The sequence below is a fragment of the Festucalex cinctus genome, chromosome 11, assembly GCF_051991245.1.
Source record: "Festucalex cinctus isolate MCC-2025b chromosome 11, RoL_Fcin_1.0, whole genome shotgun sequence".
NCBI lineage: Eukaryota > Metazoa > Chordata > Actinopteri > Syngnathiformes > Syngnathidae > Festucalex > Festucalex cinctus.
In genome coordinates, this window is record NC_135421.1 from 2,712,557 (window position 1) to 2,727,668 (window position 15,112).

The following is a 15,112-nucleotide window of genomic DNA, read 5'->3' on the forward strand; positions in this document are numbered from 1 at the left end:
ATATATATATATATATATATATATATATATATATATATATATATATATACACACACACACTAATGATGATGATGATAATAATAATAATAATGATTTTTTTCTTTTATCATAGGGACCTTGCATCGGTAACTCCTCGGGCCATAATAATGCACAGATGATCTGTTTTGTGACAATTCACTTCTGTCTATCTGTTTAGGGATACACCATATACCCTTTACCACCAGTCAACATTGCAATCCGTTTTACCTACATTCTTCAAGACTGGCAGCAGCATTATTGGCCACTGCAGCCTCCAGGTATGTTTATATGGTGAATTTCAAGAGCCTTTTTTTTTTTTTTTTTTTTTTTCTTTCACAGATTCTCCCCCACACACAAAACATACATGCACGCACACACACACACGCATACAAACCACGTGAGCAAAGGCACGAGAACTGTCAAAATTAATCTTTCGACAAGTAATCGATTATCAAATTAATCAACTATTTTAATAATCAAGTAATCGTTTGGAGCCATTTTGTAATTTAAAATTGTCCAAATCCTCTGATTTCAGCCTCTCACCAGTAATTGTTCACAGATTTCTGCAGTCCTTCATGAAAGAAGACTGGTTACCTTATATGTTTAATCAAAATAAGACATTTGCAAACATCACACGGACCTTTTATGCCTACGTGCAGTGTGTTGCGAACTACCATTGTTGGAGCCTATGTATTCCTTCTATTGACCTTGTGATAATTATTATTTATCTGGATTATTTTCTGGCCTTCCTGACTCCTCCTCTTCCTCCTCCTCCTCCAGCCAGCCTGCTGATTACAGATTTAAGACTGGATAGGCTGCTGGGTTTCCTTTTTTGTTGTGTTGAATGAGTGAGGAGAGAAATAGTTTAACCAATAAAACTTTAGTCAATAATTTAATAAGTTTTAATTTCCTTTTTTGTTTTGAAGTCAACCACGGAGACGTTTTTTGAATAGAAACCTTTGTTAATTAGGAAAATATTCCCGTGAGTGCTTATTGTTTAGTGGGTCGAAAAACCTCCTCCCTGGAAGCTGCTCTTGCGCTTTTGGACATTTGTTTTTGGAAGGTAAGAGTAGCCGCAACAAGTTAACAAACTTCCTCTGAAGACTCAAAGGAACACAAGCAATCAGCGTTACTAACCGATTACTCATCGAAGAAGAAAGCTGTACCAGGGTGTCGTGAGTAAAATCAGCTGATTGACTTTTTATTAATGAATGCGCTCAAAGTTACTGAGAGCTAAGAAGACAAAGTTGTCGATTGTGACTGTGGAATTCAACACAAATGGAACTTGAATTGTGCTTACGGATGAACTGAGCAGCAAATATAAGAAATTTTGTGTGCCTATTTGGAACAATGTCTGATACTCGGAAGACCGTAGCTGACGCTGATGAAACACTTAAAACGCGTATGGTTTCACGCAGAGGCAGATTGGCAATATGCACAAGGAGACTGAATGAAATAAAGGCATTAATGACTGATGATAAAAATGTTGATAAAGTGAATGACAAACTTGAAGCCTTTGAACAAGCTGTTAATGAACTTAAAATTGCTCACACCTCTGTGCAAAAGCTCTTATCAGAATAGGATAAAGAAGAGGATTATCATGACTGGTATGAACCCAGAATAACAAATATGAATTATTTCCTGAAAGATGTTGAAACATGGAAAAGAGAAGTTGCACAATCCAAAATTAGACCTCAGGATAGCATATCAAATGTCTCGCGCAAATCCAAATCTTCTACTGGATCAGGATCTTCAAGATACTCCTCCTTAACCTCCCTGGAGTTAAAAAAAAGGCCAAAGCAGAACAGGCTGCTGCAATAGCACAAGCTGCTTGAAAGAAAAACACAATTTGCAAATGGAGGAGACAAAATTGAAAGCAAAGATGGAACAAATAGAATGGGAAGCAGACTTTGCTGCAACAACTGCCAAAATAAAAGCACTTCAAGGCAATGAAATGATCCAAGAAGCCGAGGATGGCATGAATGAGTGTTATGATTTGCAGCATGATCAAGAAACAGTGATACCTAAGAAGGATTTTATACAGTTAGGTGCGAAATCTGAAGCACCACTTCACCAAACCCTTTTTAGACCTCAAGCCCCAAAACCTCAACATAAAATGGGCACCAGCACATCACAAGAGCAGACTACACAAAATAAGAATACTCAAAATCATAATCGAATCCTTAATCACATTGCACGAGACAACTCAGATGTAGCTGCAAATGCTGCTAATAATTTGGATGTTGTCATCCAAAGACAAGACAACAAAGCTGAACTCATCATCTCACAGCAAAACCTGTCTATGTTGCCAACAAGAGGGGTTCCTGTGTTTGATGGCAATCCTTTGACATATCTGTCTTTTATCCAGGCATTTGAACATTTAATTGAAGCCAGGACGAGAAATAATCAGGACAGACTCGATTTTCTTGAGCAGTTTACCTCTGGTTTACCGAGAGACTTGGTTCGGAGCTGTCTGCTCATGGACATGAGTAGGGGATATGATGAAGCAAAACGCCTCTTAAGAGAACACTTCGGGAATGAAATAAAAATTGCTGGAGCGTACCTGGAAAAGGCCTTGAATTGTACAATGATTAAAGCTGAGGATGGAAAAATGTTACATACATATGCAATGTACTTGAGAGGATGCTGTAATGTAATGCAAGATTTACAATATTTAGAAGAGCTGGAGATTCCATAGAATATAGGGCTGATGGCGTCTAAATTGCCCTACAAACTCCGTGAGAAGTGGCGAAGCATGGCTTACGAGATACAACAGGGAACTGGCAGAAGAGTCAGATTTCAGAATTTTGTGGATTTTGTTGAAAACTATGCTAAGATGCCCTTGGATCCACTGTCTGGGGACAATCAAGACCTAACAGTAACTAAAAGGATTATACCCAAAAAATTGATCCAAAGTCGATAAGAAGTAAAAACAGTAGTTTTACTACTTGAGTGTCAGTAGACACAGAGAAAGCAACCAGCTCTGGAAAATAATCTTTTTCGCGACATCCATTGCAGACCATATCAAAACTGCAAAAGACAAAAAGCAGGGCTGTCACTCAAAACCCGCTACTGAGACAGAAGATAAGCAATAAGCAGTGCCCTTGTTTCAGCAAGTGATGCTACTGGGGCCGGGAGGGACTGTGCACTTGCAATTGTTCCAGTTAGAGTAAAGGTGGCAAAGAGGAGCAAATGTATTCAGACCTACGCCTTCTTTGATCCAGGCAGCATAGCAACGTTTTGTACTGAGGGACTGTGCACTTGCAATTGTTCCAGTTAGAGTAAAGGTGGCAAAGGGGAGCAAATATATTCAGACCTACGCCTTCCTTGATCCAGGCAGCACAGCAACTTTTTGTACTGAAAACTTAATGAATCAACTGAATTTGGAAGGACGCAAGACGGAGATACTTTTGCGAACATTGGGACAGGAAAAAGCTGCAGGGGCCTATGAGGTCAGAGGACTGGAGGTAGGAGATTTGGAGGGCTGCACATATTTGGACCTGCCAAAGGTTTTCACTCAAAGCAAAATACCTGTCTCAAAGGAAAACATAATCACAAAAGCTGATTTGAAGAGGTGGCCCTATCTCAGTGGCATTGAGTTGAAGGAAATTGATGCAGATATTGAACTCCTCATTGGGACTGATATTCCTCGGGCAATGGAACCATGGAATATAATAAACAGTCAGGAAAATGGACCGTATGCAATACAAACCTTGCTGGGATGGGTGGTGACCGGACCACTCATTGGTGATGTTGCTACAGATAATGGTGGGCCAATCGCAGTGTCAAGTAACAGAATTTCACTGGTTTAGCTTAAGGATTTACTTATCAGCCAATACAATCAAGATTTCTCTGAGAACATGTATGAGTAGAAAAATGAAATGTCAGTTGAGGAGAAACGTTTTATGGAGATTGCTTCACACTCTTAATTTCTTAAGGATGGCCACTATCATCTACCACTACCTTTCCGGGATAAAGACAAGGCCATGCCTAACAATTACCGTATGGTCAAAGAGCGCATGCAGCACCTTCTTAAGAAATTTAGAAAGGATAAGAAGTATGCTGAGGAATATACATCCTTCATGGAAAACATTTTCAAAATGAGATGTGCAGAAAAGGTTCCACCTGAGCAGCTCCACCGAGAGGATGGACGGATGTGGTACATACCTCATCATGGCGTCTACCACAAGCGAAAACTCAAACTGAGGGTGGTTTTCGACTGCACAGCCACATTTCAAGGAACATCTTTAAACAAGGAACTCCTCCAAGGACCTGACCTAACAAATAGCCTCATTGGTGTCTTATTAAGATTTCGCCAGGAACGAATTGCTGTTATGGCAGACATTGAGGCAATGTTCTATCAAGTACATGTTGATGAGAAGGATAGAGATTTCCTCAAATTCTTGTGGTGGCCAAAGGGCGATATCAGCAAACCACTCGAAGTATACAGGATGAAAGTTCATCTCTTTGGAGCTGTATCATCCCCAAGTATTGCTAACTTTGCCCTGCGCCAAACTGCTGATGCCAACCAAGAGCATTATGCTAATGAAGTCATAGAAACCATCAAATCTAATTTCTATGTGGGTGATTGCCTCAGATCCACGGCAACAGTCGATCAAGCCATCATGCTTGTCAAGGATCTTGCAGAAGTCTGGAAGCGAGGAGGCTTTACACTGACAAAATGGGTCAGCAATAGCAGTGAAGTATTGGCAAACGTCGCTGAGGATCACAGAGCACAGTCAATCAAAATATTTGACCTAAATAAAGAAAAACTGGAAAAACAAATCACAGTAGAACCTGCACTGGCATCCAATGGAACACCCACAGTGACACTTTCAGTTTTAAAGTGGCAGTCAACAGTCGTCCTGCTACCAGAAGAGGTATACTCGCCATCGTAAGTTCAGTTTATGATCCGATGGGTTTTCTCTCTCCCTTCATTCTGAAGGCCAAACAACTTCTCTAAGAGCTCTGCAAATCAAAATGCGGATGGGATCAAGTCATATCACAGGAATTTGCAAGGCCCTGGCAGAGGTGGATAGAGGAGTTAAACCAGCTAAGTAAGTTTCAAGTAACAAGATGCATAAAGCCCGAGAACTTCAATCCTGTGGAGACTGGAGACTGAATCTGAGGCCAAATGGACCCAGATGTCCCTTTGTTTCTTGTTGAGAACAGGCAAAGTTGAGAATTTGGCTGAGTGACTAGAATGAACCAGTTGTATTCTCGCAGTCAAACTGCAAGAAATATACAATTTTATTGTCTGGAAAATTTGATGCTTGTCATTAATTCCTGCTAATTTGTTTGTTGAAAATAAGACATTCTCCTTCCTGTTTGTGTGTCCTTTGTATGCAAACATTTGCTATAGCATAAAATGTATGTATGTGTGTATGTATGTGTTGGCTAAAGCTGTTCGTCTCTGGTGATGTGCCTGCCTGGATTGTACGATGAAATGCAGTTTGCCACAAAGGACCTCCAAACATTGGAGATTAGGGCAAACTTGTCAGTCCCAGTTCGGGGGAGGTGAGGGGAGGTGTTGCACTGTTGTTTTCAATGTACCACAAGAACAATCTGGGACATCTGGGTCCATTTGGCCTGCCTAATTTGCACCTTTATTCAGGGGATGATCCTGAGGACCTGATAAGGGTGTGAATGGACAAGTTGCAAATGTTTTTGTTTGTTTTTTTATACAGTTTCAGTCCTACATTTTCTACAAGCCACACATACATACATTTTATGCTATAGCAAATGTTTGCATACAAAGGACACACAAACAGGAAGGAATGTCTTATTTTCAACAAACAAGTTAGCAGGAATTAATGACAAGCATCAAATTTTCCAGACAATAAAATTGTATATTTCTTGCAGTTTGACTGCGAGAATACAACTGGTTCATTTTAGTCACTCAACCAAATTTTCAACTTTGCCTTTTCTCAACAAGAAACAAAGGGACATCTGGGTCCATTTGGCCTCAGATTCAGTTGAATATTGGTGTGTGGGACAAATGGGGCACATTCCAGCATAATGGCTGTGTAGTGGCTGCATTTACATATGATAGGTGGCTAACTGATCGGACTACAACTCGTTCAAAAGTGCAGGGACAAATGGCCTCATCTGGTATTCGAAGAGGGAAGGGCCAACCACACCCTCCTTGGTATGCATTCGCAAATGATAGGTGGATGCTAATACGTGAACGATTAAATTAATACAAATGTGCATGGCCAAAAGGCCCTTCTCTGGGTTTGTTAGGTAATGAGATCATTTGGCCCCTGCTTGGGGGTAAAGGTGTTAATTATTATTAGTGTGATAATATTGCTAATTAGAACTCAATGCACTGCACTGTATGTTGACTGGAATTTGACGCTTAAGGCGCCGCTTGGCTACATGACTGCGAGTAGCAATGCATTGCCAAGCTAACTGTCTAACTCCACTAGTCATTCTCAATGGATATGCAGGCAGTATGGCACACAATACAGTTTTCCCACGCACACACATTAGCTATGAGCCGCTACGGCTAACGGCCGGGAGAGTAACGAAAGTACAGATTGAAGGGAAGTTGCCGAACATCGTTTGTGTGCGTGTGTGCGCCGCAGTTAGACTGTAAATGGAAGACTATTATTGTACAGGAAATATAGGGAACAATGGGTATTTATATCCAGGTTATGCACTCAATTCAACATACGTTGAACATTTGCAGCCTCAAAACTAAAACAAATTTTAAAAAATAAATAAAGAATAATAATAATAATAATAATAAGAAGAAGAAGTCAATTAGTCATAAAAAAAAGTCGTTAGTGACCCCCCCTAATCCCATTAGTCAATGAGTCGATTGAATAGTTACATTAATCGATTCAAAAAATATTCCATAGTGACAGCTTGGGGTGTTCCATATCATACCTTCTACGTTATTACTAGTGTGTTTTTTTGGGTGATAAAAAATTTGTAATATCGTGAAATTGACGAGATGACGTGATTATCCGTGACATCATACGTCATAGTGTCCATTTGGTCGTACAGCGTCGTTTGCTGTTGCATATAAATAAATGCCAGAGGGTGTGAGGCTGTGAGCAGCCAGTTCTGTCGCATCTTTAGCAAAATGGGAGGAGTGAGCTACCTACAAAAGGTTAGATGTGAGGCAAAAAAATGCAATCATTTGCAAAGTGAGCAGTAAAACGGAACGCACTTCGAGGAACGTACATGATGAAGATAGCGGCAGCAGAAGTTAATGAGAGAGATATTTTCTCCCCAGAATTAAAATCTAGAGTTTGGAAGCATTTCGGTTTTGATTCTGATTAATATATGTTCATAAACGATTATTTTCTATAATAATTTAATGACGGAACACTACCGCTGCTAAAAGTACAGAAATTTGTGAAAACACCAAGTATTTTGGTATAAAGGCACTTTATGTTTAATATTTTCCAGAAAATGTGGAATTCATTCCACCAGAGTAAATCTTATTTTATTGTAATAGAAAAATTTATTTTTGAAAAGTACTGCCTTTTGAAACAATTGTTTTTGCACCTTCTTGTGAAAAAGAGCAGCAGGTTAAAACCCCTTAAAATTCGGATGGTCTCTGGCGGGCAAACATTCTTGAAAAAAAATTATAAACTATGCCAATACTCTAGATGGTTCAGGAACAGCTTCAAACTTTGAATGCAACTTTTTTTTAAAAGTATTTTCGGCAAAATTGCTCGTATGATAAGGCGTTAAGGGTAGCTTTGTATTGTATGGGCATAGTTTCCATCGTTCCTGTTGATCATTTGGTGATTGGAAATAAAAAGTAATGGACATAAATTGGTTTGGCAACTTTAATTAATGAATACTGGCAAATATACCTTTAAAAGTATGAAGTAGCCACATAATAAGAAAAGTAAATCGGGGAAAAAAGATGCATTGAAAATCGTGATAATCATGACAATCGTGATAATGATTAGCATGATATTCGTTTAATAATCAAATCGTAGCACCCTTAATCGTAATTGAATCGAATCGTGGGGTGCCTTAGATGGCACACCCCTAGTGATAAGTAAGTCATTTATGAATATTCTTTTACTTTCCACTGCTCAAAATGTTAACTGGCATCAGACCTATCCAATAGGGGTGTGCTCAAAAAATCGATACGGCAATATATCGTTGCGGGCCTCATTACAATACACGTATCGATACGGAGGCGTCAGAATCGATATTGCTCGTTAACTTTAAATAGGCAGTTAACATTTGCCTTTGCAGCTTGCATTGTACCTAAAAAATAAAAACCAGCAATGTCTTTGAAGTTAATTGCCTTCAATTAATGCAAAAATAGCTCACCAGTGATTGGACACTGTGCCTTGCTAAGATAAATGAAAGCAAGGAATAATATCAACATTTATTTACTTATAAACTTGGCACATGGCACGTGCCTTAATGTACCAATTTTCCTATATTTTGTTTAAAAACGAAATAGAATGTGCTACATGAAAAAAATGCTGTTTTTATTTCCCCAATTATTAAAAATAAGCACATTTTAGAGCTGTAATTTTAATACTTTGATATTTTTGCTCATATCGACTCATGCCTATTAATAAATGTTCCGGTATGTCTGTGAAAGTGGCTCCTTGCTCTGCAGTAGGGCTGCACGATATTGGAAAAACATGCGATATGCGATATACTTGCCGAACATAGCAATATCGATATTATTGCGATATTTAACATGTACCTAAAGAAATGTCATTTTTATTACCTAATGAAAGAAAAACATTTTTCATGCAGCAAAATAAGCAACCTTAATGTAATCTTAGTTAATTAATTGTAATTATGTCTTGATAATTTTCAACTATTGGATGGCGATGCACATTTTAGTTAGCATCTGACTGGTCAAATTCATATAAAAAGCATAAAACTCCGTATAAAACTTATTGCATGCCTTTGCGATATGCATATTGCAAGGGCCAATGTCGCGATATCGATATTTTTTCGATATATTGTGCAGCCCTACTCTGCAGTGCGTGCACATTTAGACCAGGCATGCCGCTAGGTGGTAAACCAGAAGAGCTGCAAACAAAAATATTTTTGTCAGTCAGCATAACAAACATATCCTTTAGGTATACGTCTAACTGTTACTATTAAATGCAAGTAAATTAATGCAATGTATCGGGATACGTATCGCCTTGAAGATCAGGTATTGGGATATGCATGCATCGCGATACGTATCGTATTGTGACCCCTGTATCGTGATACGTATCCTATCGTGAGGTTGGCGGCAATATCCTACTATCCAAACATATGTACTTTTTATTTTGTTTTATATATTTTTAATAGCCTCCATGGACAATAAAAGCAACGTTGTGCAATGAGTACAACGAACGATGTGTATATATAATTTTACAAAAAATACCAATCAGGGCAACTCTCATTGCCGGAAAGAAAGAAAGAAAAAAAAAAAAAGATGCTGATTTTAACATTCACCAAAATCCATTGAGCTTTACACCTTCATCACACCTGGCAAAAAAAATCCACATGTAAAGGTTTATTATGCCATTTTTAAAGAAATTCTGCTTCCAATGTGCCAATACACCAACGTGGCCCGGGCTGCGAGGGCCCTTTATAGCTGCTCGCAGCTCTAGTTTCTTTTTTTTCCCCTGTATTTTTTTCTGGTATAATAAAGATTTTGAATTGTTTTTGTGTTTAATGTAGTGCTGTCAAACGATTAAAAATTTTAATCAGATTAATCAAACTTAATTTTGATTAATCACGATTAATCAGCTAAATTACTTGCATACTATAAAATAAATAAAAAATACCGTAATTTTATGACATTAACGCATTTTATTATCTGAATGTCATTTGCAAACATTTGCTGGATCCGTTTCATCATTGTGAGGGTCAAATTCCAGCGTGTAGTGACGTCTTGGACAAGTGGCTCCACCTTCAGGCCATGCACTTCTTGTTGTGTGTTCAACTCTGATGTATTAGCGGGGCTGTGCTTGAAATGTCCCACTATTTTTCGGCATTTTGCTAAAGGAACGTCAAATCCACCGTCACGGAATGCCATAGTGCTAATTCTAGAATGGGCTACACAGGGCAAATGTTGAAAAGGTAAACCTCTTGCAGCTGCGACTACATTGTGAGCACTGTCTGGGCAGACGTTCTTGGTAATATTCCACTCTTTTCCAACTTGGACAAACTGGCTAGCGCAAGCTCCAACAAAATGTCTTTCATCATTTTTGAAAACACCCAAAGCACAGGATTGTAGTTGCCATTTGTCATCAATTAGGTGAGCAGTTACTCCAAGGTAATTCTGTACTTTCTGAGGTCCAATAGTCTGCTGTAATCGATACAAATTCAGCATTGTCCAGTAGTTGTTCCCTGGTGAGCTTCTCTATGTCCTAAAGTCCGTGTATCCGTGTTGTAAATAGTCCCCCTTGGTAGTTTGTAGGTCAGGTCGCCTGGAGTGATGCACGTCGTCTTGTAGATGCTGGTCTTCAATGATGTTTATTGGTCGACATGCTGTGGCTATCCATTTCGCAAATGCGTTGCTTAATTCATCTGCGGTATTTTTGTTAACACGCCGACAAGTACTCTCTGTCAGTGTAATCTGTCGTCCACTGCATGACGCCGATGCACTCGTTGCTCGCAGCTGACACAACGGTGTGTTTTGCTTTGAGATGGTATTTTAAACTTGTGCTTCGATGGAAAGCGAGTTCAATGCTGCAATAAATGCAAATTACTTTTGGTTTATCTAAAGTCCCATCGGGGTGTTTTTTGAAAGCGAATTTTACTCCGACTGTTTTTTTATGCAGCAGCGAACGACACTTGTACGTCCAAATTGACACAAAGACGTATAATGTTAGGCATAACGTCATCACGTCACTTTCGCGCTACTTCCAATTTTTATCACCCGATAAAATACACCAGTAATATCGTAGAAGGTATGATAAAGAACACCCCTACCACCATTCTGTCACTACGCACTGAACGCGTTGCGAGTTAAATAACTATGGCGGTGTACGTACAAATAAAGTTTCTACAAAATCCATTAAACTGGTAATGATTTTTGAAAAATGAATCTCATAGTTAATGTAAGTAACAACCAAATAAATGATATAGCAATCTTTTTTCAGTTGGGGTTCCTTTTCAAGCACTTGCTAGATAAAGTTATTGTTACAGCTATAATTCGGTTTACTGATCCTCTTTGTTGATTTTTTGGCAGACTTTGACAACGTTCTTGGAGCTGAGGTGGGAGTGGAGGAATTTGGGAAGCTTCCATTTGGTGCATGTGAAGAAACCATCAGGTGAATTGATATGTTCATATTTTAACAGTGTGTATAACCTCATGGGACGGCATGGCTCCGTGGTAGAGTGGTCGTCTCCTGATTGTGAGGCTGTGGGTTCGATCCTCAGCCCTCGTGACCATGTCCAAGTGTCCTTTAGCAAGACACTGAACCTCAATTTGCTTCTAGTGGACTGCCGTGTGAAACTGTGTGAATGGGTGAATGTGAGGTATTATAAAGCACTTGGGGCACTATATGTTGTATATACTATATTCGACCTCCCGACGAACCCTCCTCTCCAGCACCCCTGAATAGACCTTACCAGGGAGGCTGAGGAGTGTGATCCCTCTACAGTTGGAACACACCCTCCGGTCCCCCTTCTTAAAAAGGGGGACCACCAATCCAGATGCACTGTCCCCGATATCCACGCGATGCTGTAGAGGACAAAATGCTTAATAACTCCCATGTACAAGCTCCAAAAAATCTCAAACTTCTCATGCAACTTAATAGTCACGGCCTGAAAACATCTATATAATAAAATTCACTTATACATTTAGCGCCACCTAGTGGTGACAATAAATGTCATACTTTACGTTTTTAGCTACTGTGCCGAGCTCGTTGAAGGGATACAGTTGAAAATTGGTCAGAAAAGCTTTAAGATGTTGATCATGCCCCACACCGAATATTGTAACTTTTCGCCAAAGGGCGTGGCCGTTACGGTGCCGCAAAATCTGAAGATTTTTCGTGACAATAATAGTTGCTTTATCTTGACCCAGATGATCCTATCTTCTCAAAATTTCACACATTTGATGAGAGTCCAGCCCTTAAGACATCTACAAACTTATATTTCATCTTATTTATAGCGCCACCTAGTGGCAATTTTTTTTCTTACGAATTTTCTTCAACGTTTTTCTCCAAACACGTGAACTGGACCTACCTCATATTTGCTCAGGAGAGGGTTTTGGCCTTCATGATGTCACAACACGAAGTTTGTGAGTTTTCGCGAAACGCTGTGGGCATGGCTAAGGACTGTTCGCCAAGAAAACAACGCCGATTTTGAGGGTCTAAACATGCACAGAAACTCATGAAACCTGGCACACACATCTGGCCTGGTAAAATGAGTAATATTTTATCATGTATTGTGCTATTTTTACAAAAATGACTCAATAGCGCCCCCTAGAAATTTTTAACTAAGCAGCCCCGCTTGTACGTTTAAGCAAGATCTTTCGAAATTTTTAGGTGTATGAGGGAGCCCAAGACCTACAAAAAAGGTCTCTTGGACCCATGTGCTAAAATTAACAGGAAGCGAGCTACGAATTTTTGAATGTCCCATTTTTTACGCTTATAGCACATTTACATGGAGCATACTTTTGCCCACTTCTCCTACACGTTTCATCCGACTGATTTCAGACTTGACCTGGACCATGTCAAGACCTGAGCCAACGACAGTGGGAAAAATCTTGACTTTTCGGAATACTATATGATGAGGGCGGAGCATCAAATTTTGTGTTTCGCAATGAAAAAGGATATCCTTAATAACAGCCCGGTACATGCTCCAAAAAATCCCAAAGTTGACATGTATGTTTATAGTCAAGGCCTGAAGGTAACTCTATGACAACATTCAGTTATATATGCAACGCCACCTAGCCCTTGAGGCATGAAAAAAAAATACCCCACTTACGGTATTTTTACAAAAAATATAAACTCATTTTAAGTTTTTTAATTAAGTCATTTATGAATATTCTTTTACTTTCCACCACTCAAAATGTTCACTGGCATCAGACCTAACCAAACATACATATTTTTATTTAGTTTTATTGATTTTTGATAGGGCGGCACGGTAGTCGAGTGGTTAGCACGTCCGCTTCCCAGTTCTGAGGTCTCCGGTTCGAGTCCAGGCTCGGACCTTCCTGGGTGGAGTTTGCATGTTCTCCCCGTGCCCGCGTGGGTCTTCTCCGGGTACTCCGGTCTCCTCCCACATTCCAAAAACATGCATGGCAGGTTAATTGGGCGCTCCGAATTGTCCCTAGGTGGGCGTGTGAGTGTGAATGGTTGTTCGTCTCTGTGTGCCCTGCGATTGGTTGGCAACCAGTCCAGGGTGTCCCCCGCCTACTGCCCAGAGCCAGCTGAGATAGGCGCCAGCAGCCCCCGCGACCCTTGTGAGGAATAAGCGGTCAAGAAAATGGATGGATGGATGGATGATTTTTGATAGCCTCTATGGACATTAAAAGCAATATCGTGAATGAAGGATATGCTTAATAACTCCCAGGTACATGCTCCAAAAAAATCCCATACTTGAAATGTATATTTATAGTCAAGGCCTGAAGGTATCTCTATGACAAAATTCCGTTATAAATACAGCGCCACCTAGTCCTTGAGGCAAAAAAAAAAAAAAAGCCTCACTTACGGTATTTTTACAAAAATTGTAAACTCATTGTAAGTGTGATAACTAAGTTATTTATGAATATTCTTTTACATTCCACCACTCAATATGTTCACTGGCATCAGACCGATCCAAACATCTGTACTTTTTTATTTAGTTTCCTTTTTTTTTTTTTATCGCCTCTATGGACAATAAAAGCAACATTGTGCAATGAGTACGAGCGATGATGTGTATATGTACTTTTGCAAAAAATACCAATCAGGGCAACTCATTGCCTAAAAATCAAGAAAAGTCGCTGATTTTTGCAGATCTTAACAATCACCAAAACCCATTGAGCTTGACACACTCATCACTCCTGGCAAAAAATAAATAAAAAATCCACGTAATGGTTTATCATGCCATTTTCAAAGAAATTCTGCTTCCAATGTGCCAGTACCCCAACGTGCAAGTACCCCTACATGGCCCGGGCTGCGAGGGCCCTTTATAGCTGCTCGCAGCTCTAGTTAGGGCCCGAGCAGCGACCGCTGCGAGGTCCCTATTGTTTTTGTAAAAATTATTATTATTAGGGCCCGAGCAGCGACCGCTGCGAGGTCCCTATTGTTTTTGTAAAAATTATTATTATTATTATTATTATTATTATTATTATTATTATTATTATTATTATTATTATTATTAGGGCCCGAGCAGCGACCGCTGCGAGGTCCCTCTTGTTTTTGTAAGAATTATTATTATTCTTCTTCTTCTTCTTCTCCGTAAACGATCGCATTTTTGAGGGCCTAAACATTTACGAAAACTCACCAAACTTTGCAGTCTCTTCGGGCCCGGCGAAAAATTTGATATTATGTAGTTGTCATAACAACGCGACTCTATAGCGCCACCTAGCGTAGAAAAATAAAAACCAATCCCGGCCCGTTTGAGCTAGAGCTACGAAAATTGGCAGGCACGTGTAGCACTACGAGACGCACAAAAAAGTCAGTGGAAGCCAATTCCTAAAATGTACAGGAAGTGAGCTATGAATTTTTTAATGTCCAATTTTGGCCTATTTTGGCACATTCACTGTGGTCATACTTTTTCCCCCTATGCAAACATTTTTCATCCCATTGACTTTAAACTTGGCATTTATCATCTCAAGACTTAAGAGAAAAACTAGGCAAAAAATCTTGCGTTTTCGAAATACTATATGACGGGGGCGGGGCATCAAATATTGCCTTTAAAATTTCATTTGTCCAGAAAGAGCAAATGCTGAATAACTCCCATGTACAAGCTCCAAAAAATCTCAAACTTCTCAGGCAACGTAATAGTCACGGCCTGAAAACACCTATATGAAAAAATTCAGTTATACATATAGCGCCACCTAGTGGTTACAATAAATGTCATACTTTACGTTTTTAGCTACTGTGCTGAGCTCGTTGAAGGGATCCAGTTGAAAATTGGTCAGAAAAGCCTTAAGATGTTGATGATGCCC

At 39.5% G+C, this 15,112-nt stretch overlaps 1 protein-coding gene across 8 annotated transcripts in view; it reads left to right on the forward strand.

Moving 5' to 3' along the window:
- The window catches only part of rab3gap1 (RAB3 GTPase activating protein subunit 1), a 506,336-nt gene that overhangs the window by 174,882 nt on the left and 316,342 nt on the right, over positions 1-15,112 (forward strand). For all 8 annotated transcript variants that reach the window (XR_013287215.1, XR_013287213.1, XR_013287212.1 and 5 more), the window contains 2 exons: positions 197-296; positions 11,204-11,285. Coding sequence is in view for 4 of the 8 variants with exons in the window: in XM_077536293.1 (XP_077392419.1) it covers positions 197-296; positions 11,204-11,285 (182 nt within the window). In the remaining 4 variants the exon portion in view is untranslated. The remainder of the gene's footprint in view (positions 1-196; positions 297-11,203; positions 11,286-15,112) is intronic.